This window comes from Pollicipes pollicipes, unplaced genomic scaffold (assembly GCF_011947565.3).
Source record: "Pollicipes pollicipes isolate AB1234 unplaced genomic scaffold, Ppol_2.1 Scaffold_4295;HRSCAF=5057_pilon_pilon_pilon, whole genome shotgun sequence".
Classification (NCBI taxonomy): domain Eukaryota; kingdom Metazoa; phylum Arthropoda; class Thecostraca; order Pollicipedomorpha; family Pollicipedidae; genus Pollicipes; species Pollicipes pollicipes.
Window position 1 is genome coordinate 31450893 of NW_023596461.1, and position 27961 is coordinate 31478853.

At 56.8% G+C, this 27961-nt stretch overlaps 1 protein-coding gene and 1 non-coding gene across 2 annotated transcripts; one reads left to right on the forward strand and one right to left on the reverse strand.

The window, feature by feature from the left end:
* Positions 1-27587, forward strand: LOC119096264 (calpain-5). Its single transcript, XM_037219084.1, has 16 exons — positions 1-93; positions 3266-3356; positions 4341-4435; positions 5020-5151; positions 5489-5562; positions 6090-6224; positions 7629-7821; positions 9264-9385; positions 9762-9839; positions 16726-16803; positions 17052-17247; positions 21903-22025; positions 22365-22561; positions 24076-24194; positions 24992-25125; positions 26000-27587. Exons 2-16 carry the CDS (start codon positions 3281-3283, stop codon positions 26186-26188), a joined length of 1941 nt encoding a protein of 646 aa, XP_037074979.1. The 5' UTR covers positions 1-93; positions 3266-3280; the 3' UTR covers positions 26189-27587.
* TRNAL-CAG (transfer RNA leucine (anticodon CAG)) lies at positions 20299-20381 on the reverse strand. Its single transcript has one exon. It is a non-coding gene; the product is annotated as a tRNA-Leu (tRNA).
* Positions 27588-27961: the final 374 nt, after the last annotated feature.

Sequence of the window (27961 nt, forward strand, 5' to 3'; positions counted from 1 at the left end):
CGCAGTATCGGCGTTTATTGACGCTGACTAACGTGTGGCGGCCTTGGTGTTACCAATACAGATACGACTGGGCGGTGAAGCTGGGAGTGGCAGGTCGGTGTGTGGTTGTGTTTATAATGAATTCCCGTTTTTCGATCTTTATAGTCAGTGTTGACTCATGTGTTGCGATGCACAGAACACAGAACGTTTGATTTCCTACTTGTCGTTTTTTGCGCGGGCACTGGCCCTACAGATTTTGTTGCCTGGTATGTTCCTGTCCTTTCCTTATGCCAGTCATGTGCAAGGTCATGTTATGTGTGTTAGGGAGCATTGCAGATCATGCCATAGAGGCTGAATGAATAAAAGTGTAGATGTGTAGGCTGTTTGAAGAGTGTGCATTTGAGGAGCTTTTAGTTGCTAGAGATTTGCCAAGATTGGAGAGAGGAGCCAGAAGTGGTAGCAGCAGGTAAAAACAATTTGTCATTGTTATAAATGATAACCAAAAATGCTTGGCTGGTATTTGGTGTGCAGCATGCTGTACCAGTCATGAAAGATGCATGGTTATGGTCATTTTTGTGATATTTTCTTAAATTATCCTCATGCTAAACATGCATTCTTCTTTTATGACCTTATAGCCATTTCCAGTTGTTTTAAAGGGCAGCAAGAAGAAATGCCATCATTCAAATTATTAAGTCCAAGCTGTGTTATTGGCTGCATTTCTGCTAGACTGCAAAAATAGAGATTGTGCCAAACACAGCCATCATGATAGCAATGTTTGGGCCAATACTGAAGTGCATGTGCACCATAAATCTGAGTACTCAGAGTTTGGACACTGTCACCATAAATGTTAAAGAAAGGAGCCAGTATTTCACATAATGATGATGTGAAGGTTATTGCAGGCAAAAATAGTCACTTCAGGCCATAATAACTAAAAAAAATTCAGTGCTGTTTGGTTTAGCTTGAGTTCAGGTCATGTAAGAGGTTCAGGGCACCAGCATTGTTTAGATTTCCAATACAGTGGATACATTTTTCATAGACTAGAATTTCTGCAATCACTGTCTATGCCAAGCAGCAGCTGTTTGGACCCTGGGCCCATGACACAACCATTAAGCTACAGATTCTCAGGCCAACACCAGACTTGTGTTGCTGAAGTTTAAGTGGAGGATGCCACCTTTCTTGTACTTTTCTTTTATTGGTATGTCAGATGCATAGTTTGATTAGAGATGACAGTTTCTTCTTGAAAGCCTTCTGAGTAACTCAGAATCTTGATTTGAAGTACTCAGCCCTGCAGGAGAAAGCTCAGTTGACTCCCTGCTCACCACTATGAAGGTAATACATTTCATTTACCTTGCTTTTTGCAAGCTGTGTGTTCTCTAATGTTAACAACACACCAAAATGTTTGTGTAAGGAGTGCTGCAAAAGGTTCAATGACTCAGTAAACAACAATATATGCTAACATGAAGCTATTTTCCAATTAATTTAACAAAATCTGCTATGGCTTCAGTTTCTCCCCTACAGCATTATCCCTCCTGACACATCTGCTCCTGGCTGGTTGGCATGCCGGGTTTTGGTGGTGGGGGCCAGCGGCCCCAGTACCATGGATGGTGGGGGGTAGTGATGGATGGAAGGCGAACGACGTCGGCCTGTACATCGTTTCCGGAGGTCACCAAAGGACTCAGAACGCCACGGCTACGACGCCGCATCCCACCACGCCCAGCCGACTCGTAGCGATCCCCGGGTACTTCATCAGCCGGGTTGACCATCTGGATTGACGGGACGACGGCGGCGCCGCTGTCGTGACAAAAAAACAGCATTAAGTCGACGGCACTGCGGCTGCTGACACATCAGATCCAGGGCAGCAAGTTGAAGTCACGGTGGGCGTTGCTGAAGCTCGAGCTGGGATGCTAGCTCGTCATCTGCTCGCTGTACCGTCCACCCCGGCACACAGTAGCTGCCAAACAAGACAACTTTGCGGTCCTGAAGACCCAGCTGCAGTGCGTGCTGATTGACTGCCCCGGAGTCCTGCTCGTCATCCGTGGTGATCTGACCTGTGATTTGCGGAATGACCACAGTGATTCAGCACGTCGGCAGTTAAAAAAATTAACTGATCACTCTCTTGACCAGCTTGTAATGGTGTCGATTTCCTTCACTGGTTGTCTTTTAGATATGCGCATCGTTCAAAACCGTGACTGTGACATCGTGCGTAAAGTCATTGCCAACTTGTGTCACTTTAGCCCACATGATTTATAAGTGTGCCATTGAATGTTCTGAAATCTCGAGTCAAGCCTGCTGCCAGCTTTTGCCTTGCCCATTCAGATATCCTGGGCACATGGAAACATTCCCTAGTCCATCCCATTTTCAAAGCCAGTAGCTCATCTGGCTCATCCAGATATGATGAATAAAGTCATAACTATTTGGATACTTGTTAAGTGTGAAAGGCTGCTCATGACTACACAATTTCTCCATTTGGCAGATATAATCCTTGGTATGTCAATTTTCATTGTTTCATTGTGCCTTGCACAACATTGGTTGAGAGCCAGTTGACTGCCATTTTCTAGAAATGTACTCGCTAGCACTAAAATATCAATAGGGTGAACAACTATATTGTTGTTGGCCCTGATCTTATCGCTTCATAGTCTGTGGAACAATTTTCATGAGTTGGGATGATATGGTGTCATGCATGCCTTGGTGACCTTGAAATAGTTCAATCATCTTTGTGGACGTGAAGCTCGTACGCTAGAGGAGCTTAGACCTTAGAAAGGGCAGGCCTGTGAACTGTACCAAATGATCTTTAAGATGGCTATTTCAGCTCAAACCCATACAGACGTGGAGCACTCCCTTTGATATGTTGCGATGGTCTCCATGTTAAATCCTTCCCTCTAAGATCACCTGACTTCTAGTGCAGCTGCTTTCCCTCTAAGATCACCTGACTTCTAGTGCAGCTGCTTTCCCTCTAAGATCACCTGACTTCTAGTGCAACTGCTTTCAATGGCAAAGTGCAAAACTTGGCCAAAGTTATGTGAGCGTCCAGCACAGAGAATGCCACTGACTGCATGATGCCGCTGGCCGCATGCCATCCTAGTCACCGGGCAATAAGTGAGCACCCTGAACTGCTTGCCTGAAGCAATTCAAGCCACTCTGCCTCAAGTGGGCAGATCGTAAGGCAGACACCCTAACCAACAAAAAACTGACAAGCGGAATTGGCGTTACTTGTCTGCTCACAACATACTCAAGCAGTTTTGGAGGATTCTCAGAATAATGACTCAGTTGCCCCTTGTTTTTTCAGTTGTAGTGTAGCAAAATGGGCATCTTCTCAAGCATCAAGAAATTCAAAGGTCAAGATTATAGCAAACTAAAGAAAAAATGTCAGGGAGCAGGTGAGCATGCAGGGGAGACCAAATAGGTCAAATGGTAGCACTGAAGCATATCACATGATGTGTTGTGCCTGGTTTAAACCTGAAATGAAGATATTACCAAGATAGCAATGCTATGTGACAGAACAGCTATGTGATGACATGACCATAAGGCCTCCAGCATTGCCCTAACTATACTGCTGCAGGGATACCTGTCCTGACTATGAGGGCGATTATGACACTTTGATCTATGCATGCTTTGTCTTTACATACTGCAGTGTAGTGTAGACACTGCTGTAGCCACAGCTCCACTGGGGCAGTGAGTCAGCTGGGGTGTAGCCTAGACACAATGTCCAGCGGTTATCACCTGTGGCTGTTGATTTGCCTGGGATGGGACCCGACAAAATCCGCTGTGGTTGCCGTGTCGGCCGTGGTCTGACCCGACACAGAGGCCGGTGGTGTCGGCTGTGGTTGCTGTGTCGGCCGTGGTCTGACCCGACACAGAGGCCGGTGGTGTCGGCTGTGGTTGCTGTGTCGGCCGTGGTCTGACTCGACACAGAGGCTGGCGGTGTCGGCTGTGGTTGCTGTGTCGGCCGTGGTCTGACCCGACACAGAGTCCGGTGGTGTCGGCTGTGGCTGCTGTGTCGGCCGTGGTCGGACCCGACACAGAGTCCGGTGGTGTCGGCTGTGGTTGCTGTGTCGGCCGTGGTCTGACCCGACACAGAGTCCGGTGGTGTCGGCTGTGGCTGCTGTGTCGGCCGTGGTCGGACCCGACACAGAGTCCGGTGGTGTCGGCTGTGGCTACTGTGTCGGCTGGAGTCTGGCCCGACACAGTCCGGTGGTATCGGCTGTGGCTGCTGTGTCGGCCGTGGCCTGACCCGATACAGAGTCCGGTGGTGTCGGCTGTGGCTGCCGTGTTGGCCGGAGTCTGAAACGACAGAGGCCGGTGGCGTCGGCTGTGGCTGCTGTGTCGGCCGTGGTCGGACCTGACGCAGTGCTCGGCGGCAGGCGTGCTCTTCACCGACTCGGAGTTCCCGGCCGCCGCCCGGTCCATCAGCCCGTCGGGCTCTGGCGTGGCCAACGTCGTCTGGAAGCGGCCTCATGTGAGTCCAGTGGTCTGAGCACAGGTCACGTCGGCATGGTCTGAGCTGGAGATAATCCGAGAAGGAACACTGCCAAGACACTGGGGTTAGATCTGACGCAGTGCTCGGGCGCAGTCGGACCCGACGCAGTAAACTCATACAAACAATCATATAAACTGATGCCTGTAACACCCCCACCACTCAGCCTGAGTGTTCTGTTAGGGAGCGCTTTCTTCTGTTTTTTTTTTTTAGGACAGCGTAAGATACCTTCCCTGACATGTATTCGAATTTGTGTTCTATGTGCTTACTTCCGACGCGATGCCAGTACCGTTCTTTGCCTTGCTAAGGGCGTCGGCTGACGCACGCTGTTTGGCGTGGCGTTGTCTCCAATGGCGGCTGAAGACATTGCGGTTGGGCTCAGATGCAAGTTAACACCGACGTGGCATTGAGAGGTATGCAGCTGGCGGCGCTTCGGCCCCCCGGGGGGGGGGGGGGGGGGAGATGTGCAGGCTGCGCGTCGTCTATCCCGTAGTCAGAGGGCCCTTTCGACATACCCGTCGAACCGGAGGTCGCCCGGTGGTTGAGCCGGCCACGGTACGCCGCAGGAGATCTGTGAGAAGCCGCGCCTCTTCGTCGACGGCATCGGCACGGGTGACGTCACGCAGGGACAGCTGGGCAACTGCTGGTTCGTGGCCGCTTGCTCGGTGCTGGCCGGCGTCAAGGTGCTCTGGCATAAGGTGAGTGGTCCAGCTGGCCAGGGCCCGGACACCGGGGTCCGAGCCGCCCGCTGGCTCTACAGTGGTACCGCACTCCGGGGCCGCCCCGCATGCGGTGGGCCGCCGCTCCGGTGGCGCTGGTAGACGGCAGCGGAGTCCGAGACGCGCCGTCGTTATTGACAGTTAATACCGTTTGACCATCTGGTTAAGTGGCGGGAATTGTTGACGATTGACAGTATCGTCATGGTCGTCATTGTTGACCGTTGGTAGTGTGGGAACCCTCTGGAGCAGCGGCAAGCGCGGAGTGCGATCAACAGTGACTCCCGGTCTTGGCGTGAGCTAGTGTGCATGTTTTCAGGTCATCCCAGACTACGAAGAGCAGGAGTACAGCACTGAAAACCCGAAAAACTACGCCGGCATATTTCATTTTCGGTACGTGGGGCTTAATTTTAGGCCTCTAAATCCTAGGGCTACCACACGTTTACTCACGCGAACAGCCGTGGGGCTGGTAACAATGTACGGTTCGTGCGCTGGCTGCACGGTTTTGATACCGAGCGGTCGTTTGGTGCGCTATCAACGTTGTGCATTAGTCACGTTCCGCCGGCGGCACGGAGCCTGGTCGAAGGTCACCAGGTACGCCGCCGTGTACGCACGGCGTCACCCACGGCGCGGGAGCTGCGCGCGTCGTCCGCCGGCACGTCTCTGCGGCCGGTTCAAGGCAGAGGGGGCAGCCTCGGGGGGATCAGGGTGCCCTGCACCCGGTAGGTCATCACCGGACGCCGCTGAGCGGCTCTCGGCCCGTCGGTGTGTGCGACAATGGGCGCTGAAAACGCCGGCGGGGGACAGGGGCGCCGTGACAGGTCAGCTGGGGGAGGCTGGCGCGCGTGTGACGGCCGTCCGAGCTAGGCTGTGGACACGCTCGCTATACACTGGACTGGACGGCCGCCACTGTCGCCCAGGTTCTGGCGGTTCGGCGAGTGGATGGACGTCGTCATCGATGACCTGCTGCCGACCGTCAACGGCCAGCTGATCTACACGCACAGTCGGGAGCGCAGCGAGTTCTGGTCCGCCCTGCTCGAGAAGGCCTACGCCAAGTGAGCTGCCGGCTCGCCGCCGTCGCCGGCCACCGAACCGGCCCGTGTCGAACTGCCGCCGCCTGGCCGACAGGGACCTATCGCCTCATACAAACACGGAGCACGCGAGGTCGGCTTCACGTATTTTCCGAATCGTAGTGGTGTGTTTGTGGACGCCGTGCATTACCCACCACCCACGATTCCTGTTACCGCGCGAGTGTATCGATCAGTCGGTGTGGGCCGCACTGTTTCGGTTCGTCGTACCCATTAAGCGTTCCGCGCGACCTTTGCCCGGCGCGTGTTTGTGCCCGGTCTCCATGGGCACGGTTTCTTGATATCGCTGCAGTAGAGGCGCTTGCCACGCACTTGCTACGCTCCATGGGTTCTGGAGGGCCAGGAATGAATGGACGTGGTTCAGTTAGATATTAGGCGTTTCATGTAGTATTAGTCGGCCGTTTTAAGTGGCCGAGTGGTCAAGGCTTTGAGCTCATGCCGGGCTGGAGGTGCAGAGGCTGAATTGAGATGACCGAAGGGAGGACATGCGGTGTTGGGGGGGGGGGGGGGGGGGGGGGGGGGGGGGGGGGTGGGGGGGGGGGGGGGGGGGGGGGGGAGTGGGGGGCGTGTTGGGGGGGGGGGGGGGGGGGGGGGGGGTGGGTCTAAACACGCTGCAGAACAGGAGCAGTAATGCACATGTCTAAGTCGTTGCCCTGACTTATTTCCCACGCACGGCTGTGTTTCCAGCGAACCTTCAATCATCGCAGTGAAGGGGTAAAGATGATAATGACACCACTTCGCGGTTAAAAGGACTTCGTGAAGCCACAGAAGCAACTTCTGAGCCTGTCGGGACCTATTTACAGGGAATAGATTTGTTTCAGGAAAATTATGCAAGGGCATCATATGGGCTAGGGGCCGCCTCTGCTGGTGAGCTAGTCGGTTAGCAAGAAATACTCAGAGTTGGTCAGGTTGTGTGATGTGGGGGGGGGGGGGAAGGGCCAAAACGATTACGTTGTGTTTTAGTGGTCTCACGTAAAACGAGGAAATCACTTGACGTGACATTGAAAACATGAACCTTGTCCTGTTTGACTGCCGAAGACACCTTGAACCGGTAAAATAAGGGATTTAAACTAAAAAATGTAAGGTTACCTACTCCCACACCCAAATGCCTACACTCCGGACTCGCGGTCTTCACTCCGTGGTTGGCCTGTGACTGCCGTCCTTAATCCTTCATGTTGCTAATCGCACCGCTTCCTGTCCCGCGGCTGGAGCAAAACTTGACCACACACACGGCGACGTTGACCTCTGGTGTCCTTCAGCATTATGGGCACACCAAACGAGTCTCGGGAATGCTTGCCGCCCGTCCTGTCCAGCAACAAGAGCAGCACGTACGGGTGACTGAGCGTCCCTTGACCCGCTCTACTGCGGCAGGATCAACACCTCATACGAGTCGCTGGACGGCGGAAACCTGTGCGATGCGCTCGTGGACTTCACCTCAGGTGTGTCCGTCACCATTGACCTGGTGGAGGGCGGCTACCGCTCCGACGAGGCCAAGAAGACGCAGCTCTTCAAGCAGCTGCGCCGCGAAATGGACGACTATGCGTTGATGTGCGCTGCTGTTGCGGTACGTGGCCCTCGCCTGTGGCGGTACATGCCCCCGCTTGTCGCGGTACGTGCCCCCGCCTGTCGCGGTACGTGCCCCTGCCTGTGGCGGCGCGTGCCCCCGCTTGTCGCGGGTACGTGCCCCCGCCTGTCACGGTACGTGCCCCCGCTTGTCGCGGTACGTGCCCCCGCTTGTCGCTGTACGTGCCCCCGCCTGTCGCTGTACGCGCCCCTGCCGTGACGCCCAGCCAGGGAAGGATCATGACGACGTGGCGGGTGTCGCATGCCGACTGCATGGGTTTCAAAACAGCACGGGTGCTTGGGGCGTGTTTTGAGCGTTGTATTTCGTTCGTTCCTTCAGCGTCGGGAAGTGATTGATGATTTTGCACCGCGGTGTATTGGGTCGCGCAGGCCACAGCTGGTGTGTGTGTGTGTGTGTGTGTGTGTGTGTGTGTGTGTGTGTGTGTGTGTGTGTGTGTGTGTGTGTGTGTGTGTGTGCGTGCGTGCGTGCGTGCGTGCGTGCGTGCGTGCGTGCGTGCGTGCGTGCGCGCGCGCGCGCGTGCGCGTGCGCGTGCGCGTGCGTGTGCCAGGCAAGCGACATTGGCCCGGCCTGCCTGACCCGACTGGTCTCGCCAGATGTTTGTGGTCGCCATACCAGTGCCTCCCGTAGTGGCGTGCGCATCGGGTATCACCATCTGTAGTGGTGCGACCAGCACGGTGGCAGCAGAGCAGACAAGCTGCTGGCAAACGTGTTATGGACACACTGGCTCGGTGAAAGCCTGCAAAATATCATGCTGGCACACTGCTCTTGAACCAGGATTTTTGAAAAGGCAGAGAAAATATTCACCGTCATCTTGCAAACAGCGCCATAAACCTTGGTTCCTTGGTTCACTGTATGCGCAAATCATTCCAACGAGTGGCTTATTGTTTGATTCCGTACAATTCCAGTAGTAGCATGAATGCAATGTTCAAGCATGACAACAACGCGACCACATTCGCATGTTATAAATCATCCAGAACCTCACACCTCTTCGTCAAAAACAAAATTATTAATCCAAACCCGGATCGCCAGCACATGTTACACAACGGCAAGCAACCAATGATTACACAACGGGACCGTCGAAATCCTCTGGCCTGGTGCGAAACTCATTTTGAGTGCTAGAGGCGGTGATGGTCGGCGGCAGGCGGCTCCAGGATGAGGCCGCGCGACACGAAAAGGCCTCGCGTGCCACCGACAGGCGAGGGGCTGGCAGATCGAGGGCGCCCGCCACTGCCGCCCGAGTGGCACGCTGGCATACAGCGGTACGTGGGGTGAACAGAGACCAGACAGCAGCCGTTGATGCGGGCCATGCTTGGTGACGGGCCGGAGTGGCAGTCTGCCGCCCCCGGAACATTTGCAATGTGGGAGGCTGGACAGGACCGATGGCGTCCCGGTCTGTTCGGCACGCGCTCTGCCTGCCGCAGGCGCGCAACCGAGAGGAGGTCGAGCAGCGTACCGAGATGGGCCTGGTCAAGGGCCACGCCTACGGAATCACCGCCATCAAGAAGGTCCCCATCGGCAACACCACACTCGTCAACTTCTTCACGTGAGAACTGGGCGGCGCCGACCATCGTGACAGCCTATTTGTTTGAATTTGGACCAGGACGGGTGGGTCCCTGCCCTAGTTCACAGTGGAACGTAGTCGTGGGTTATGTACATGTGCATGAGCGATGTGCTCGTCTCTCTTGTGAAGCGGCTGGCGAGCTACGTTTGGACGGCCAGTCTTGTATATATTTCTCTGGAAGGCAACAGCTGCACGGCTGCTATAAAAGGCTGTACACAGCTGCACGGCTGCTATAAAAGACTGTAGCCAGCACCTTCCGCTCCTGACCTGACCGTCTATCTGTGGGGGGCGCGTGGCGGCCGTCCGGAGGCTCGGTGTGGACCGCTAACGGGTGCCGTGTGGCCGCGCCGCCCGGCAGGGGCCGCGAGAAGATCTACATGGTGCGCCTGCGGAACCCGTGGGGCGAGAAGGAGTGGAGCGGCGCCTTCAGCGACGGGTGAGTGGGCCGTCCGGCTCGCTGCATGAGCTGCCCGCACGGCCGGCGCTGACCTGTCTCCCGCCCCCCGACTGGACCGGTGCTGGGGACCGCCGCACAGTCGGCAGTCCAGGCTGGCCTCGCAGCGCGCCCTGCCGGCTCCAGCACAGGCGCCGGAAGCAGCGCATGGCTGCAGCCGGGGATAGCATGCGGTGGCACGTATCTGGGCGCACAACTCTCTTCCACAAACATCTCGTAGAATTTCAGCTGCAGTCGGTATTTTAGTTCATGTCCTACTTGGCGAGTAACGTGCAGTGTGCACCAGTGATGCCCTCCTAAGCAGATGACTTTCTAGCCTTGTTATGTTGTGCTGTGCTGTAAACTTACCTTCTTAATTCATGACACCACTCGCACCTATACCCCGCCAGGCTAGAGAAACCCACTGACATGAAAATCCGTTGGCAAGCAAAAATTACGCCACGCTACGTCAGAAATGACTCATAATGCCGTGCAAAAGTAGGCTGAAGACTGCCCTGTGCCCTGAACCCCTCCCAGTGCGCGTGGCTCGTTCCCGTAGGCAGTGCCCTGAACCCCTCCCAGTGCGCGTGGCTCGTTCCCGCGAGCAGTGCCCTGAACCCCTCCCAGTGCGCGTGGCTCGTTCCCGTAGGCAGTGCCCTGAACCCCTCCCAGTGCGCGTGGCTCGTTCCCGCGAGCAGTGCCCTGAACCCCTCCCAGTGCGCGTGGCTCGTTCCCGCGAGCAGTGCCCTGAACCCCTCCCAGTGCGCGTGGCTCGTTCCCGCGAGCAGTGCCCTGAACCCCTCTCAGTGCCTGCGTGTGTGAAGAGACCAGCTTGGAGTCGAGCTGCCTAGCCGGGACCGGTGCAGTCCTCCCGGCCGTGAGAAGATGTGATACGAATCCCCGCTCCAGCCCCGGCCCCGGCCCCGGCCCCGGCCCCGGCCCCGGCCCCGGCCCCGGCCCCGGCCCCGGCCCCGGCCCCGGCCCCGGCCCCGGCCCGGCCCCGGCCCCGGCCCCGGCCCCGGCCCCGGCCCCGGCCCCGGCCCCGGCCCCGGCCCCGGCCCCCGGCCCCGGCCCCGGCCCCGGCCCGGCCCCGGCCCGGCCCCGGCCCCCGGCCCCGGCCCCGGCTCCGGCCCCAGCCCCAGCTCCAGCCTCGAGCGGCTGAACGTGGCGCGCGTGACGCCTGCCACTGTGTTGGTGTGCCGGCCTGGCGCCGCGCCTCCAGGCTCGGCCTGCCCGTGTGGTCCCGTGTATCCAGCTCGCGCCTACGGCCGCCCGGCGCGCCGCCCGGCCCGCCCAAGCTGTCGCCGTCGTTCGTCACGCGCTGGCAGACTGCGCCACCGCGGGCCGCCACGCCGCCGCCGCCGCCGCCGGAGCGACAGCTACATCGCGAGTTCTTCAGTCCTCCGCCGCCCGGTTGGCTGAGCGAGAAGCCAGAGAAGCAGCTGTTCGCGCTGCCCAGGTAGCGCGCGTCTGCCGGGCGGCCGGTCGGCGCGCCAGGTGTCGACGGCGCCGCTGCCGCCGCTGCATGGGCGGAGGCGGTGGCCCGAGTTGTGTGCCCGGCACTGCATCCACCTGAGCTCGTGCCGTCACGTGTTCGTGAACGGTTAATAGTACGACACGTTTTTGCATCGGTACGGCGTCGAGTTCTGTTTTTTGTTTGTTTGTTTGTTTGATTGGTTGTTCGCGTTCCGCCTCGGCACCGTATATTTGGTCATCCAACTTTCTTTTCTGGTTTCTTGGTGCAGCTGATTCCCACTGCAGCTGCACCGGGTGACTAGTTGTGAACTCTCGTCGGGCTGACGGGCTCCTCGTGGTTTTCGTATTCCGATGTTCGGACAGTTGTTTTGGTTCTGCGATTCCACTTTGGTTGTCCTCAGGACCGCACTGATTGCTGTCAGCTGTGTGCCTCTTCATGGCCGCACCCGTGACACGACGTTGTATTAGCGCACCGGCTGACAAGGCCATTTCTACCGTGTGGCACCTGGTCCGGCCTCTGTCTGCCATTGGGTTGTCTGCTGTTCTGGGTGTACGCGGCCGCGTGGCCGCCTGTCGCGTGTTGGGTGCCCGTGTGACCGCACCGGGAGCACGGAGCTCACGCACCGCGCGTCGTAACGTGTATCCGCCCTCCGCAAGAGACGGCACCAGTCCGCTCACGGCCGACGAGTCGCCGGGGAACCCGTTTATCGAGGAGACGGCGACCGCCGACAGGTCAGTCGGGCTGACTCGCCCGCCTCCGTCGCTCGATCGTCGGCAGTGGCTCGGATGTGCGCCTGAGTTGAGCGGTGGCTGGCGTGAGCTGTTCGACTGCGTCATTTCTCGTTGATCCTGACGATGCTGATGGTGACCCTGTTGCCCGCAAGCATGCCCTCCTCGGGGGCCGTCATCACTGCGGACGACTCTCCAGGAAATCCGTTCTTAGAGGAGGATCCCAGGTCAGTTAAGGCTGGGCCGAAGCTTCACACGTCTGCTGCCAGTGTTTTTCCCCTCCCATTTGCTGTGTAGCACCGGACAACAGTGCGGCCGCTCTCTGAGCGCGGCACGTCCGCTCCGGTGGGCGGCCGCCTTCTGAGCGCGGCACGTCCGCTCCGGTGGGCTGCCGCCCTTTGAGCGCGGCACATCCGCTCCGGTGGGCTGCCGCCCTTTGAGCGCGGCACGTCCGCTCCGGTGGGCTGCCGCCCTTTGAGCGCGGCACGTCCGCTCCGGTGGGCCGCCGTGCGCCCAGCTGCGCGGCGGCCGTCCACGGGCCGAGCCGGCATGAGCGCCCGCGCCGCGCCGTCGCCGGGAGGCTGTGGACGGCGCTGGGTCACGCGGCGCCGACTGTCCGCAGCGAGCAACCGGGACCGGCGCCGGCCGCCGCCGCCGACTCAGCGAAGGTCCTGCCGGCGCCGCTGCTCGTGGCACCGAGGTACACGACGGACGCTGCACCGCGGCGCAACCATCCGTAAAAACCTAATGTGTCCAACGTGAGAGGGGATAAGAATGTCCTATGCGAGGCGTAGCTTTGTGGCAGTTTGGTGGGCGTCACTAGCAGACTGTCGACTTTGCCGTCAGCCGCCAGGCGTGTACGGTTGTGGCTCTTGGTTTCTGCATCGCGATGATGTGGCGAGCGTTCCGGCGCCGGTCGATGCCCCCGTCCCCCACGCCTACTGGTTGTCACGGACAACACCGATCTCTGCGCTCCAATCCTGGTCATGCCACGGCACTGATCGCAGCTGAAATACGCGCCAGAAGTCCTCCCAGTGCAATGGCGCGTGCCCTGGTGACCTGGTGCCGGGTCGCCGACCGCTCTGACCTTTGTCGCTACTGCCGGCCAGTGCTCCGCCAGCCGAGGGCCCCGCCGGGTCTGCCCTGGACTCCCCCAGCATCAGCGAGCTTTTCAAGGGGCTGGGCGAGGGCGACGAGAGTCCGCCCGAACAGCGGCTGCCGGCCAGGTACCGGCCCCTACCGCCCGCACCGCGCCACGCCTGCCGATGTCTCCTCTACCCCTGTCGTCCAGGGATGCCCCTGCCCCTGCCCCCCTGTCTGCTGCGGTAGCGCCGGGACAGAGGTCAAGCCTGCGGGGGCGCGCTGCCCGTCTGTGCCCAGGGGTATGTCGAGGCATCATGTACAGTCTGGGTGTGGCCTGACCTGAGCTGCCTGAGGAGCGGAGCGGTCGGTAGACGAAAGGTTGCGGTGGGACGGTGTGGGCCCGCTGGTCCAGAACAGGGGCTCGGCCGGTGTTGTGCGCCTTGCGACTGACGCCGCCGTCCGGCAGCGGAGCCTGGCCGGCGGCGGCGCAGCGGCCGGCCGGCGGCGAGCTGCCGCAAGTGGAGCCGGAACTGCCGAGCCGAGCGCCGGCGCGCCTGCCGGCGATCCGCGCCAGGTGCGTGTCCCGGCCTCCCCGCTCAGAGAGCATGATCCTGGCCAGTCCGGCCGCGTGGCTCCAGCACCGCTGCACCGCGGCTGGCAGTCGAGAGTGAGAGGGTGGCAGCGACGGCAGCGACCGCTCCGGCAACTCCCGCCGAGCGCCGGGGCACGGAGGTGTGGCCACACGCGGCCGCTGCCCGACCAGACGCGCCGAGCACCTGGCCGCGCTGAGCACGTCTGATCACCTCCGCACGGCGCACAGATTTGCAGTAATCGCAGCGGCTGTCGGCCGCGATCAATTCGTGAACGGAGTTGGCTGAACTGCCGGTGGCTAGAGTTCGGTGATTGTTTTCCAGATGCTCTGGTGTCTTTACATGTAGAGTGAACCAAAGCACCGAATCGCTTGGCTGTTCATAGTCCTGTCGAGATTGATCGGGAAATCGAAGCAGGGTGCGGCCTCCGATGTGGCCGTCCTGGTGTCCCGTTCTCGGCCGCTGGCAGCTGCTCGGATCTCGTGCCAGTCGGACACGCTCCGCACCACGCGCACATCATGGCTCCGGCGTGTCGTGCACGATAGGGTCTGTACGTGGTGGACGCTGCCGCCCTCGTGGTTCACGTGATGCGGCCTGGGCACCGTGGGCATTGCTTGCTATTCTGGACATTTGGACGATGAAGTCGAACGCCCTGTTTTATTCAGGATGTAGTCGACAAACTGAGAAAAGTACTGCGAAATATACATGGAATGAGTTGTATACATTTTCAGTGACAAATCGACTGCATTCCTCACATACCAAAATCGAATTCCAACTTCCCTGTAGTGGACACTGGTTGTTCGCATCCTGTTTCAGTGGCATGTGCGCTTCGCAACACTGCTTTGGTTATGGTGTGAGGATGGAGTTTTCTTTGCACACTCGTGATCGGCTGTGCGCGCGTGCCCCCTGTGTTGGTGGCAACATCGGTGTGTGTCGTGCGCTGGTGGAGTGCCGGCGGCGGCGGCGGCGGCGGCGACGGTGTGTGTGTGCCTGTGTGTGCCGGCTACCGGCAGCTCTAGCGCCGCCGCGCCGCCCGCGGTAACTGCCGCCCTGTCTGCCCTGGCAGGGCGGAGGGCGCCGGGCATGACTATGTGTACCCGACACAGAGCCTGTCTCACATGCTGTCGAGGTAGGTGCGCCGAGCCGACCGTCAGCCGGCGCCGGCGGCCACGCCGGCGGCCGAGCGGAGCAGGCACCCCGGCCCGGCTCGGTGGCGGGCAGCTCGAGACGACCGCGCAGTACTCGCCCCTTCTCCCGGCTTTCTAACGACGAGTTAACCGGCTGACAGTGGCCTGTGTTAGTGGGTGCGGGTGGGAGGGCTCGCTTGTGGGCCCAGCTCGCGAGCGTGTGCAGCGTTGGTATGAGCCATGTAGTGTAGTGTAAGGTATTGTGTGAGTCCTGTTGCCGTCACGGCTGTTTCTGTGACGCCGTTGCTGCCCACTATCGCAGCCTGGCCGCCGTCACCGCTGCCCCGCGGGCGGACTGACGTATACTGGCGTGTGCATGTGTGAACTGCCCGTGCCACCGGAGCCTGCAGGGGCGCCGTCAGGGGCACCCTTACGCTGCACAGCCGTGACACTGTTCACGTAGCCCACGGGGTGCACAGTGACTGAAGCACACCCCTAGCGGACGGTAGTCCCATGCACCCAGCACCCGTGTGTTTCACCAGCTTCTCCGCTCACCGCCGTCTCGTTGGAGGAGCGGAACCTCGGATTTGCCAGGTGTCACTCCCGGAGCACAGTCCTGCGGTGTTCGACGCACGTGCTGCACTGTTCCATCCATGTGTCCGCCTGACGCCTGAGGCCGTTTCCGGTTTGTTGGTCGCCGGTCCGGTGTCCGGTCGTCGGTTGACTGGGTCGGCTCAGGCTGGTGCCGTGAGCGGCAGTGGACAGCTGGCCCCGCGTCTGATGCCCGCGGTTCTCAAAACTTTCAGATTCGTAGCCCGAACGAACAAGAACCACTGGAGGTAGCGCGGTCGGTGTCGGGTCAGGCGCAGCCGCTTAGAGGGGCTACCCCTCCCCCCTCCCTCTCCCGGAAGCTTTGGTCTCCGTCCCTGGGGCTTGTGGGCGACGCCCACCCGCCCGCTGTCTATTGCCTCTGTCTGGGGAGTGACAGTCGGTCCAAGTCGTCGGTGGATGAAAACATGTGCTGTGGGTTAGATGCGTTCCCGTGCGAAATTTTCTGCGTAAGGCGCCCGGCCCAGCGCGTGCCGCATTCTGACTGGTCTGCCTCCCGGTACGGCTGTGGTAGGAGCGCTGCTCTGGCGGCACACCTCCCGTTCTGAACCCTCCCGTCTCGGGGCTTGTGAACGTGGCCCAGTGCACCGCCGCCGGACCTAGTCCACCGCGTCCGCATCCTCGGCCCTCGCCGGCCGTGCGTGTGCGTGTGTGTGTGTGCACGTGTGCTTGGTGCTTGTGTGCTGTGGCGGGCGTGCCGAGGCTGGGGCTGGTCCCTTGTCCGCGCATATGCTCTGCCGGTCGCACGGGTGGTGGAGCTCTGGCCCCGTGCTGTCCCCAGCCGACACCGTGCACCGCACGCTGCACGCGCCTGCCTGCTGTCGATCCGTGTGGGGCCTGTCGGGGCCCGTGCCGCTGCTGCCGGTGACGGGGCGGACCGGTGCCGGCTGCCGCCGCCCCTGCTGCATGCTGCCTTTGACCTCCGGCCAGGTGAGGCCTCCGCGGACCCGACGGCGACCCGTGCTCGCCGCCGGCCGGCTCTCGGTAGACGTCAGCCTGTCCGTGCCGCGCCGGCCAGCACGCCGTGACGGTGCACCCGGGCAGGGGCCGGTCATCACTCCAAAGGCGACGCTCTGGTAGTGGCGTTGCATGCAGTATTAGATGCGCTGAGTCGGCAGGAACTACGGGTTGCCTGTTTCGGAGACTGAATTTTGAGAATCTTCGGATGTGGACAAGTGAGCCGTAAAGTTTGCACGGGTTTGGCACGCACCCCGTAACAGGCGGTAGTACATGCTACGTCATGCTCTTGGTAACGTTTTGTCCGGTGGCTTCCAGATCGCCAGAGTGGTCCAAGATCAGCGACTCTGAGCGGGAAAAGATCGGCCTGACCTTCGATAACGATGGAGAATTCTGGTGCGTACAGAATACAGATCGGCGCTCTTGGGGGCTTATGTCATCTCTAGCGTTCGTATTGCTTTGTGCTGCAGTGCTCCATTGCTTCATGTTACAATTCAGCTGTAGCGCCGTGTCTGGCGCTGCTCTAATGACGGACAGAACAACGGACTCCGCGGGGATTGGGTGGCAGTGCTGGTCGGTAAAACGCTTGCTTCGCGCGCCCGTTACGCCCCGCTTCCGCCCTTGATACGCGACATCCGTTACAGGATGACGTTTGACGACTTCGTGGCCAACTTCACGGACGTCTCCGTGTGCCAGCTGATCAACACGTCGTTCTTCTCGTTCTCCAAGACGTGGGTGGAGGAGCGGTCGTTCGGCATGTGGGCGGCGGGCGCTCGCGGCACCCTAGAGCGGGCCGGTGGCTGCCTCAACAACCGCTCCACCTTCCTGCACAACCCGCAGGTGAGGGCCGCCGGGCCGAACAGACCGGCCACCGAGGGCTGATGGGTCACACCACAGCCGATACTGGACGGGTATAGCCTCAGTGATACCCCTTCTTAGGCAGCATGGTTCTGCTCCCCACTCGATGGTTTTTGATCGATTTGATTTCATTTCGAATCGATTTGTCACTGCTCTCAAATTTATTGGATTTCATTTCAAGCTGATTTGTCGGAACTCTTTAAAAAGGGCCTTTCCTATCTTTGGGTATGTCTTTAAAAGACTAGTGAAACCTCAGGACTAGTTACACGTAATGATAGCGATGGAAAGTGCGACTGCCGCCGACCATAATGACATAATCAGATTATCAATTAAAATTATTTTTGAGTCCAAATTACGCTGCCAGCGGTGTGTAAGAGCACTGCTCTCCTTCACTGCAGTCGCGACCAACGTCGTCGTGACGACCGCGGTGCGCACTTCCATGGTGCGAAGAAAAGAACGTTTTGCGATTGACCGGCAGGCAAGCGCCTGTTACCGAGAAGTGCATTGCTTGAAGTTTGAACCAGTGCATCACCTGGATCATATGATACCCCCATTCCGAAAGCCAAAGTCCGCGTCGGAAAGAGCCACTGTGGTAGACGCTAAAGGGGAGAAACCAAAGCCATAGTTATAACGTTTCATTGAATTCGCGGGATGATGGCTTCACGTTCGCATATCATTTTGTCTAAGCAGAGCGTTTACAGCTTTCGTAGCATTTATACACAAACATTTTGGCATATTGATGTGTTTCAAATATTACAGAACACACACGTTGGAAAAATTAATGCAAATGAAATGCATTATGTTCAAAGTGGTGGGCATGGAGTCAAATGAGATTTATCTCGCAGTCAGCTACTTCAAATACAAATTTTTAGTTATTCAGAGGAATTTCGAGAAACTGTTATTACTGATCAAATTGTACGCGTCTGATGTAACAATAAGTGACGTGTACGAAAATGGTGGAATACTCTCTTTAAACCTTTTGACGTGACTTCGGAATGCGGGCTGAATCCGCTTGGTGTGAATTTATGTAGATCTAAAGGTGATTCAGCATGCCCAACACAGTTTTTTAGTCGAATTTTAAAACAGTTTTGATATGTTCTGGATCATTTGGTGCCTTCTTTTGTACCAGGAGTTTGCTCTTAACGCTGCAGGAATTCTGCTCTCTGACATTGGATGATTTCTGTGTGAGGGAGAAGTTGCGGGACCCGTGGGCCACGTATTCTGACAATCAACGTAGCATGACTGCTACGTCAAATAGTGTGCTTTTGATCGTGATCTGCCTGAGGGGATGGACGTGAAGAATATGTCAACAAGTCGTGACATATTGCGCTGTTTTCCTCAGTTTACTTGACATGACAGCTTACTTCAACATAGCATTGACTTTCAGTAGCTGGAGGCAAGTCCACATACCTGGTAGAACGACTCTGTGCAAAAATAATGAATAGCAGTAAACAAGCCGAGATGGAGATATGTTAACCCGAGTGTTGTCGAGATTAAGGAGCGGAGGATGTTGCTTTCAGACGTATGGTGTAAACCTTTGTTGTTTACAAGCTAGAGTTATTTTGCCACCTTACCAGTCAGTTGGAAGCCAACTAGCGCTGCCGCACGAGCTTATGAGCTTGCAAATAAAGTGAAACCAACTAGTGTGAAAACCGTCTAGGTAGTAAGGATAAGGACTGTTTGCAGAATAACGCGTTCTTTCCAACAGCAAGAAGGCATGGAGCGTCAGATCTTTCGGCGTTAGTTTTTATGCTGAAAACGTCTACCTTCACCAGGGGGCGACAAGTGCCGGTTAAGCGTCAATAGGACGTGATGAGTAAGATACGCTATGATACTTGATGATTTAAGGCAGTGCTCGTGACCACAAGCGAGCAAGTCGGGTGGAAAGCCTAAGGGCCGGGAAATACAGAAAATGTTCCAGATTTGCGCAGGCTACCAATAGAAAGGTGTCGCAACATTCAGTCATCGTTAAAGATCACACATCTTTACAGCCGACACACTTAACTCGCTATAGGCTGCTGGAAACACAGGTGACCGATCCGAAAGCTTTTCGACCCATGCTGAATTGTTATATGGTTAGAGATACAGGTGCCGCGAATACAAGTGCAGTCATTCGGGCCCCTATCTCCTAGCATCCGACGCGTGGCACCATACTAACGGCTGTCCCAAACAAACGACTGCGCTACAAGAGATCTTATACGTGATGCGACACGCCGCCCATCCCCCTCCTGCTGTTTCCAAACTAGGCAATGGGTTCGTGTCAACGATATCTCGTTATCGGTAATAAGTTGTTCGTTGTTAGCTCAGTAACTGACCCCATTATGCCCATTCAGGGTCCAACTTATCCCGAAAGTCGAACTTTTCCTGGTTTACATGCTCATGTTAACTAGACCATGCCCTGCAGTAACAAAACCTAAAATGCCATGTTCATTATTCAATTATGGATCCAATATGGTGTAATTTTGTGTGTTTTAGCATAACTGGTTCTGGTTGACTGTTTCCGAAGTTTCACTGGGGCATGCTTGTGAAATATACTCCAAAGGTGGACACACCATTTAAGACGCAGCGCAAGCAGAACGAAACGTGCTAGAATGGGCCTTTCGTGTTGACTTTTCCTCCGCCATTTGTTGACACTGGAGTAGACTGCGTGTGTTAGTACACGGCACCAGCTAGGGATGTAACCGCCAGATGTAACCTCCCAATTTTCTAAAATCAGGTCAGGTCTGCTGCGCCTGGAGCATTTCGACCCCGGAATCTCGGACTGCCCCCCCCCCCCCCCCCTGTACAGCATCAGACGTGGCTTAGCCTCATCTGACGGGGTGTATCAATATACGCCCTGCGCCACTGACGCCGGTGAAACAAAAGATGCGTACGTCAACCCGAGTCGTTGTTGAGGGGAGGGGGGGGGGTACTAAAAAACAGCGAAGCTTGTTTTGTGCCATAATTGGTGTGATCTGTATTGGCGGGTGCAAGATTAGCCGTTTCGAATCTCGTCCAATAAATTTTTTGGGTTGCTGAATGGGGAAAAAGTGCTGTCAGAAGTGGGATTCGAACCCACGCCCGGAGAACCGGACTGCGACCTGAACGCAGCGCCTTGACCGCTCGGCCATCCTGACATGGTGCGCTAGACTCCAATCAACGATGTACTATGACATACGCAGTGACACTAAGAACCAAGCGTATTTTATTGTTGTCAAGTGAACAATACACCGATTTGAGTTATCAACCTATTAAACCATTTTACTGTACAAATTCGCAGCATTCATAACATGTGCCCCGTTTTTCCGAAATTTGTTGGGACTGAAAAGCTGCCTGCAACTCAAATTCCCTCCTCGTTTAACACGCTCCGTGTGGCCTGTCGGATAACCTTCGCTCGGGTGGTGGGGAGGGGGGAGTCCATTTGACCTCCGCCCCCCTGAGATCCGAGGAACTTAGAGGGCTAGAGATACCAAATTCTCAGGGTAGCCTGTACGTGAATTCACTTAGGTCAAAGTTTGAGCCTTCTAGGCCAGGACCTTCGGGTCAAATGAGGTCGGACAAAGTCAAACCTCCAAGTTGGTCTTCAATTGTCCTCAAAACCTGGATACTTGGCCTAAGCAAAAAGCCACATGTTCATTCAAGGTCAGCAACCTTGTTTGACTTTTCGGAGGATATGGTGACCAAAATTTTATAAGGCTGCTTTGAGTTTTGCATTTGAATACGCAAACAAAGTTTAGGCTAGACAGTATGTCCCTATAACCGAAATGTTAACCTGGGTCATTTTAGGACAGTGACCTATTTTGACCTATAAGAAGTCCATGGCAAATGTATAATGCTTTGCAATATATTCGGAGTGACACCAGAAACTGCTTTCAACAGCAAGGCCCCTTCGACCTTACTTTGTCTTTGTCAATCTGATACAACATTGTTGTATCAGAGTGAATGATTCCCTGAGAATTTCCTCGGTGACTGCCATGACTTGACTTTGACCTGCCATAGGCCAGTCACCTTACATGTTACATCTAATTTTGTATTACGTAAAGATCGGCCATTTCGTTGGCTGCAGCTATGCAAAGTGTGGCGTAGCTAAGCTGCGCTGTTTCGAATCACTTTGCCAGCCGATCCAGGTGGTATATGTTCTTTATTGTATTAGGTAACAAGCTGGTCGGTGTTCGTCTGCCGTGCTTGAAAGACGCCAGCCAGCATGGTGGCCCGACTCGGGCCGGCACTCGGCGGGACCGTGGTGGGAGGGGCCGTCGTGCGGGCTTGGCCTGTTCTCTGAACAGCTGGTCACACGGACGTCATCACCTGCGGCCAGGGGTGGCCGATTCGAGAGCAGCTGCGCACGCCCCACGCTTGAATGGAAGAAGGAACACTAGCAGACAAATATCGATCGTGTTTTTTGGCTGCAGGACAAGATTTGAGTGAAACGTACGTTTGCCTGCCCCCCATCCCCACAGACCACATGTTGTCAGATGTACCGTCGCTGCCTGGTGGGCTTGTCCGGTCAACTGTAAGTGACATAGCAGGAGGGGGGAGGGGGAGTCGGTCCAGCTCTACCATGGCGGGTGGTCAGTGCAGCCGGCCGCCGCGCCGGGTGACGCGCCGGTGAGCGCGCGCTGCGCACCGCCTGACGTGTGCCGCCCCGCCTCCTGCAGTACCGCTTCGACGTGGACTCCGAGGTGGAGGAGGTGATCGTGCAGGCTGAGTCAGAAGGACCAGCGCGAGAGGAAGCACGAGGGGCGCGCTCAAACCTCTGCATCGGTTTCCATATTATGAAGGTGCGGACCGCGACTGGACGAGCGTCGCGTGCCGAGAGGAAGTGGTGGTGGGAGGGGAGGGGAGGGGGGAGGACGAACTCCGACCGCGCCGTGGTCAGGCTGTATGCGGTGACCCTCATGTTGCTGGTCCACGCCCGTATTTTGCGAAATGCGGGAAGATACACAACAAACCTTTGACGGATACGTAGGTCCATCCGCGTCATATTGGACCGATTTTTCTGGCGGTGCAGTTGAGATATCTAATATACTGTACGACAACGGTGGCTTGCCGTGTGCGCGCTGACCATGTGGTGCTATGGCTCGTCCACGTGGCCCTGAACAGCTGATGTGGGTGCTCAGGTGGAGATGAACCGCAAGTACCGCGTGCACCGGATACAGGAGTCGGCCGCCACCTCGGACTATATCCGGTCGCGCAGCATCTTCTGGCGGGACCAGCTGCCGCGCGGCCGCTACGTGCTCGTGCCGACCACCTTCTCGCCGGGCGAGGGCGGCGAGTTTCTGCTGCGCCTCTTCATGGGCAGCAGTCCCGAGCTGCAGTGAGTGACCAGGTGACGGCGGCCGGCCGCGCAGCAAAGGACCTGCCGTTCGCCGGCCGTCCCGGCCGACCGCCACTGGCACGGCCTCTGTGATATCTCGGCGCTGGGGCCGGGAAATCTGGCCGAGGCCAAATAGCACGAGAATTTCGCCGCACTTAGACTTGAAATGCTTCGAAAGTGAGATAGTCATACAATAGCATGCATTGCGTTGACGAGATTGAGCCAAACAATTCGAGTGTGATATATTTTCTAAAGTGAGACTTGAAAGATGCTAAGTAAGTACTTCTTGAGCATACACGGATCAGAGCAACACACATTTTGGCATGTAGTCTTTTTTAGGGGGCTCGCTGCGCCGCATCACCACAGCATGAGAATGCCTCCGCATTATCCGTAACCGATGTGCGCGTCATCTTGAAGCCAAAAGTCGGTATAGTTCGCATTGTAAAGAGCCCGCAGCTGGCAGGAAAAGAAGCCTTACGAATCAGGACATGTGCTTCGTGTCGCTGAAAGGTGCAGTTTCGACACAGGATTTGCGCAGTTTTTTTCAGATGCAATTTGGAGCCAGTCATGCTGTGTTTAGTGTGCTCAAGCTACCTCTGCACATTATGTTATACTGTCTTTCTCATATGCAACAAAAACAGTGTTGTTTGGTGGACCCTATCCTTGCAATCCTTATCCTTGTTGCAATATCCTTACTATCCTTGCAATTTGGAGCCAGTCATGCTGTGTTTAGTGTGCTCAAGCTACCTCTTGCACATTATGTTATACTGTCTTTCTCATATGCAACAAAAACAGTGTTGTTTGGTGGACCCTATCCTTTTAGTGGTACGGATGTAGTTGGTGACGTATCATTAGGGTGTGCTCCGCCTCGGGGTCTTCGGCCAGGACACACATGGGACCGTTGTCCCCTCACCCGTCCTGCGCTTGGAGCCTCGTGTACTCGCTTCGCGTCAATGATAAACCTAATCTATTGTTGGAATTGTTTGGTCACTCAAGTCGCATGTTCGGGTTTGTCTCCCCCCTCCCTCCCAGGCCAGTTATATGGCCCCTTCCCGAGGTTTCTGGTTGCCCCCTAGCCGTGGAGTGGCGGCTTCCCCTGCTTCTACCCACACCTCGGCCGTTTCTACCACGTCATTGCCCGCGAGGCCGTCACCGCCTCCCTTACTCCCGTGACTTGGGTGACGCTCGTGCTGCGCGTAAACTCTGTGACTCCCGTGACCGCTGTGAACCCCGTGACCGCTGTGACCCCCGTGACCGCTGTGGACCCCCCGTGACCGCTGTGACCCCAGTGACCCCAGTGACCCCAGTGACCCCGGTGACTGCTGTGACCCCCGTGACAGCTGTGAATCCCGTGACTAGCGTGAGCCCGGTGACAGCTGTGACCCCGTGACCGCTGTGACCCCAGTGACCCCGGTCGCTGTTGTGACCCCCGTGATAGCTGTGACTCCCGTGACTAGCGTGAGCCCGGTGACAGCTGTGACCCCGATGACCGGTGTGACGTAACGCGACCGCAGTGAGCTGCTGAAGGACCAGCCGAAGCCGAGCATCTGCCCGTGCTTCACGCCCCCCGCCGGCGTCGTGGTGGTGAAGGTGGTCAGCGCCACCGGGCTGGAGAAGCAGGACTCGCTGGGCTGTGAGTCACGCGGCTCGCGGCCCGCGGCGGGCGTCACTCGGCTGCCGCCGGCGCTGCAGGCCGCAGGCGGTCACTCCTCTGGTTCCGTCACGTCCAAAAACGGATTAAATTGAGATCAGTCCAGTCAGGCTATCTTTCCGTGGCACATCTAGCAATGATTATCATCCACAAACCGTCCGTGCGGTGGAAATGAGCGCCGTGAAGTAAACCAAGCAGCGGTTGAAATGATTATTTTAATTGACTGAGTGTAATTCAGCTGTGCAAACTAGTTGGAACTTGCCACTCCATTCAAAATTTGTTCCCTAAGCCCGGTAAAAGCACACGTACTAGACCGAATGCCATTTTTACTACGTCTCACATGTCAACATGTCTACATCTCCGTGATATTGTGGGGTATTGTCGGAGCGGACCCTGAGGTACCCTGCGTGCCGATAGGGCCTGCCAGTCGACACGCGCTGTGTGCTGGAGAGAACGATCATGTCCCGTACGCAGTGGCCGCTTGGTACAGATGTGACCCGCCCGCCCGCCCGGCCGGCCGGCCGGCCGGCAGCGGTGGGCAAATCCGGCTTGTGTGTGCTGTCGCCACGCAAGTCCGTGGTTCCGGGGTGACCGGGCGCCGTGTCTGTGTGACGCGTGTGGTCCCGGGGTGACCAGGCGCTGTGCCTGTGTGTGGTGTGTGGCTCCGAGGTGACCGGAAGCCGTGTCCGTGTGGGGTGTGTGGCTCAGGGGTGACCGGGTGCTGTGTCCGTGTGAGGTGTGTGACTCCGGGGTGACCGGGTGCCGTGTCGCTGCCGCAGCGGCGGACCCGTACGTGCTCATCAGGTGCGGCAGGACGAAGGTCACCTCCCCTGCAGTCAAGGAGACGCTGAACCCCACCTGGAACTGCAAAGCCGTCTTCTACCGGAAGGCAAACGAGCCGATCAAAGTCCAGGTGCGGCTAGGCGCAGTGCTGGTGCCTCCAGTCACGGGTTGTTGTGTGTCGACAGGACGCCATTGTGCTCGTGCTCAGGGTTGGTGAAGATATTTAACCTCGCCGGGCTCACTCATATGAGCCCCGCGCGGTTAGAGCCGCACTGATCTGAGCTTGAATCGCTTGCAAAAATGACGCCAATGGCATCTACCGATTGGATACCTAACTAATAGTAGCGAAAACCGCCGCGCTGCAACCTGATAGCTTCGACGCTGCCAGTCTGGGCAGTCCACCAGCGCGCTGGTGGAGGTGGACTGCTCAAGCCGTGGGACAGCTGTGCTCTTGGTGCATTTGTTATGCCACAATTCGTCTCATTCATGTTCCTTTCTTAAAGGGAATGTTCCACCTTTGCATGGGATTTGGAAATGAAAGAGGTATCTTGAAGACCATTTGGTGCAGTTCACAGCCCTGCCGTTCTGACGATATAAACCGCACTAGTTTCTGGGCTGCACGCCCGCGGAAATTTTGCAGACAATTTCAAGGTCACTCAGATATCATTGGTACTATAAAAATTAATTAAAATCCTGCCATTCAATTGGCCATACAGCGACCAAGGCCAATAAAGACGTGATGGTTGAGTCGTCCATAAAAGGCATTTGTGAGCACGATTTCCATGTGTCACGGTCGTCAGTTGGCTCTCAATCAGCGCTGCGCAAGGTACGGTGATGTAATCAAACAATGACGTGTTGAGGAACATATTCACTAAACAGAAATTGTGTGGTCTTGAGCAGTCTTCTCCTTTAAAAAGTATTGTAAGTGAGTTTATTTTATCATATCTGATCCACATTGGGGCTGCATTGGTGACCGTCTGCTTGAACGAGCGTCCGTGCGCCAGGTGTGGAACAGCTGTCTGCTGAAGGACCGCTTCATGGGCCAAGCCACGCTGCTGGCCGAGAACTCGCCCGGCAATGTGGTGGAGTACGAGCTGAACCTGTTCGGCAAGTCCCGCGCCGACGCTACTGAGCGGCGGCCCGGCAAGCTGGCCGTGGAGGTGATCGCCGACAGTGACATGGCTGCCGTGTGAGCGGCCGCCGACCGCCAGCTGTGCCGCTCGGCGCCAGCCTCTCACGGCCGCAGACTGGCCTGCGCTGGCAGGGGCCTCTGCTACTGGCGTTGCCAGCGGCATCACAACCGCGCGCTTTGTTCCTCCGCGGCGCGCCTGGCGGCGTGCGCTTGCTTGGCTGAGCTGACTACTCTGTACCCACCGGATTCATGTGATTGGTCAGGGCGAGATGCTGCAGTGGCTTGCGCAGTCCAGGGAGCCGTTCAGCAGTGACCGTGCCTTTTACACGGGTATCTCTTCAGCAGTCCGCGCTGTGACAGCTTCTGCAATTGGTCGTTTTGCGGTCGAGTGGGTATTTTATTTTTTACCTAAGCTTTCGTCATCAGGCTCGCATCCTGCGGCACGGTTTTACTTTTCGTGGGAGGGACTTCGACTGCACCTTGCAGCTTGAACCAACCCACATGTGCCGTTATTTTTCTAGTGAAACTCAGCAAAGACAGCCAGTACGCTTCATGCTGTTGTTACAGTTTTCGTTGGCAGTCTGGGAGAAAAAGTGTCTTTCTCGCCAAGACCGTTGTTCTGTACTGCTGTAGCACAAGGTGTGTCGTGATTTGCCCGCTACACACGAAAGTCTTGGGAGAGTTTTAAAGCTTCCCGAGACTTCGGCGGCGTTTTGTATTGCAGTGCGTTCGTTGGAGTTTGAAATCTTATTTTAGACCGACACGTTTGCAGTGAGTAAATGGATCAGCCTCGTTGACCAGAAATTATTTGGCACGCAGGTACATTTTATACAGTGTTGGGCGGCCTGTGCGGCGTTGTTGTGCTGATCTTGTGTTGTACGCGCTCCGTCTGCTGAAGAACGTTAATCACAACACACTTCCATTCAGTGAGGGCTGCTGCCTTCCTGTATGATGACGTTTTAAAGCTTTTTACATCTGGGTTTTGTATTGGTTACCAGATAGTGCTGTGCTTTTGCAATGATTTATGTGGAGTATTTTCCATAAGGTTGCTTTCAGTCTGTTTATTATGCGCCGGGTGATGATCAGGTATCTGGAGCACACGTGTTTGGGGTTGCACAAATGATAATATCTTGCACAAACAACAAAGGGTTCGCAAGCCTAACATGCATTGAGTGGTATTTTCGCGTTGTTGTGTTTTGGACTGAGCATGTTTTCCTGAAGAGCATGCTAATCATTATCATAATGACTCGGATTCTTTATCCGCACGCCTTTTCTGGCGCGCTTCTGGATCATCTTATGTGCGCCTCCGCAGGTGCTGACATGGCTCTACCGCCCTCTCAGCGTCATGTGAGACTCGCGCTCTGCCGTGGATGTAGGTATTGGCAACAGCCCGGTATGCTGCGCCGGCAGTGACGCGCATACCTTTAGGATTGTTGTAAATAAAACCTAAAAGGAATGGAGCTGGACTTTGGAAGAACAACAGCAGACGTTGCCAGGAAATGGAGATCAAGGCGGAATACCCAAGCCGTTTCGCGTTAGTTCGTTTCCAGTGCACCACCCTAGTACGGAACGCCCATGCCTATTCTGGCGCTAGATGTCAGGGTTCGTTGCAGGACTGATCGGGTCTTGCCAACGGCCCCGGCCCATGCCGACGGCGGTATGGTCGAATTCTCGGCCGGCCGGTCGTCCGAACGACAAGGTCACAATCTGCACCGCTTCCGAGTCACCCCGGAAAGTGTAATGCAAGGAACAGCGAAGAGGTAACTCGAGCCTGCGTCCACTACATAGCCACATAGAGGCCGGACGGTTCCGCGAGACCATTGGACGTAGCAGG

Coding starts and splice junctions, on each gene's coding strand:
- LOC119096264 (XM_037219084.1), top strand. CDS start 3,281: ATGGGCATCTTCTCAAGCATCAAGAAATTCAAAGGTCAAGATTATAGC. Junction 7,822..9,263: donor TGATGTGCGCTGCTGTTGCG/GTACGTGGCCCT, acceptor TGCCTGCCGCAG/GCGCGCAACCGAGAGGAGGT. Junction 9,386..9,761: donor ACACTCGTCAACTTCTTCAC/GTGAGAACTGGG, acceptor GCCGCCCGGCAG/GGGCCGCGAGAAGATCTACA.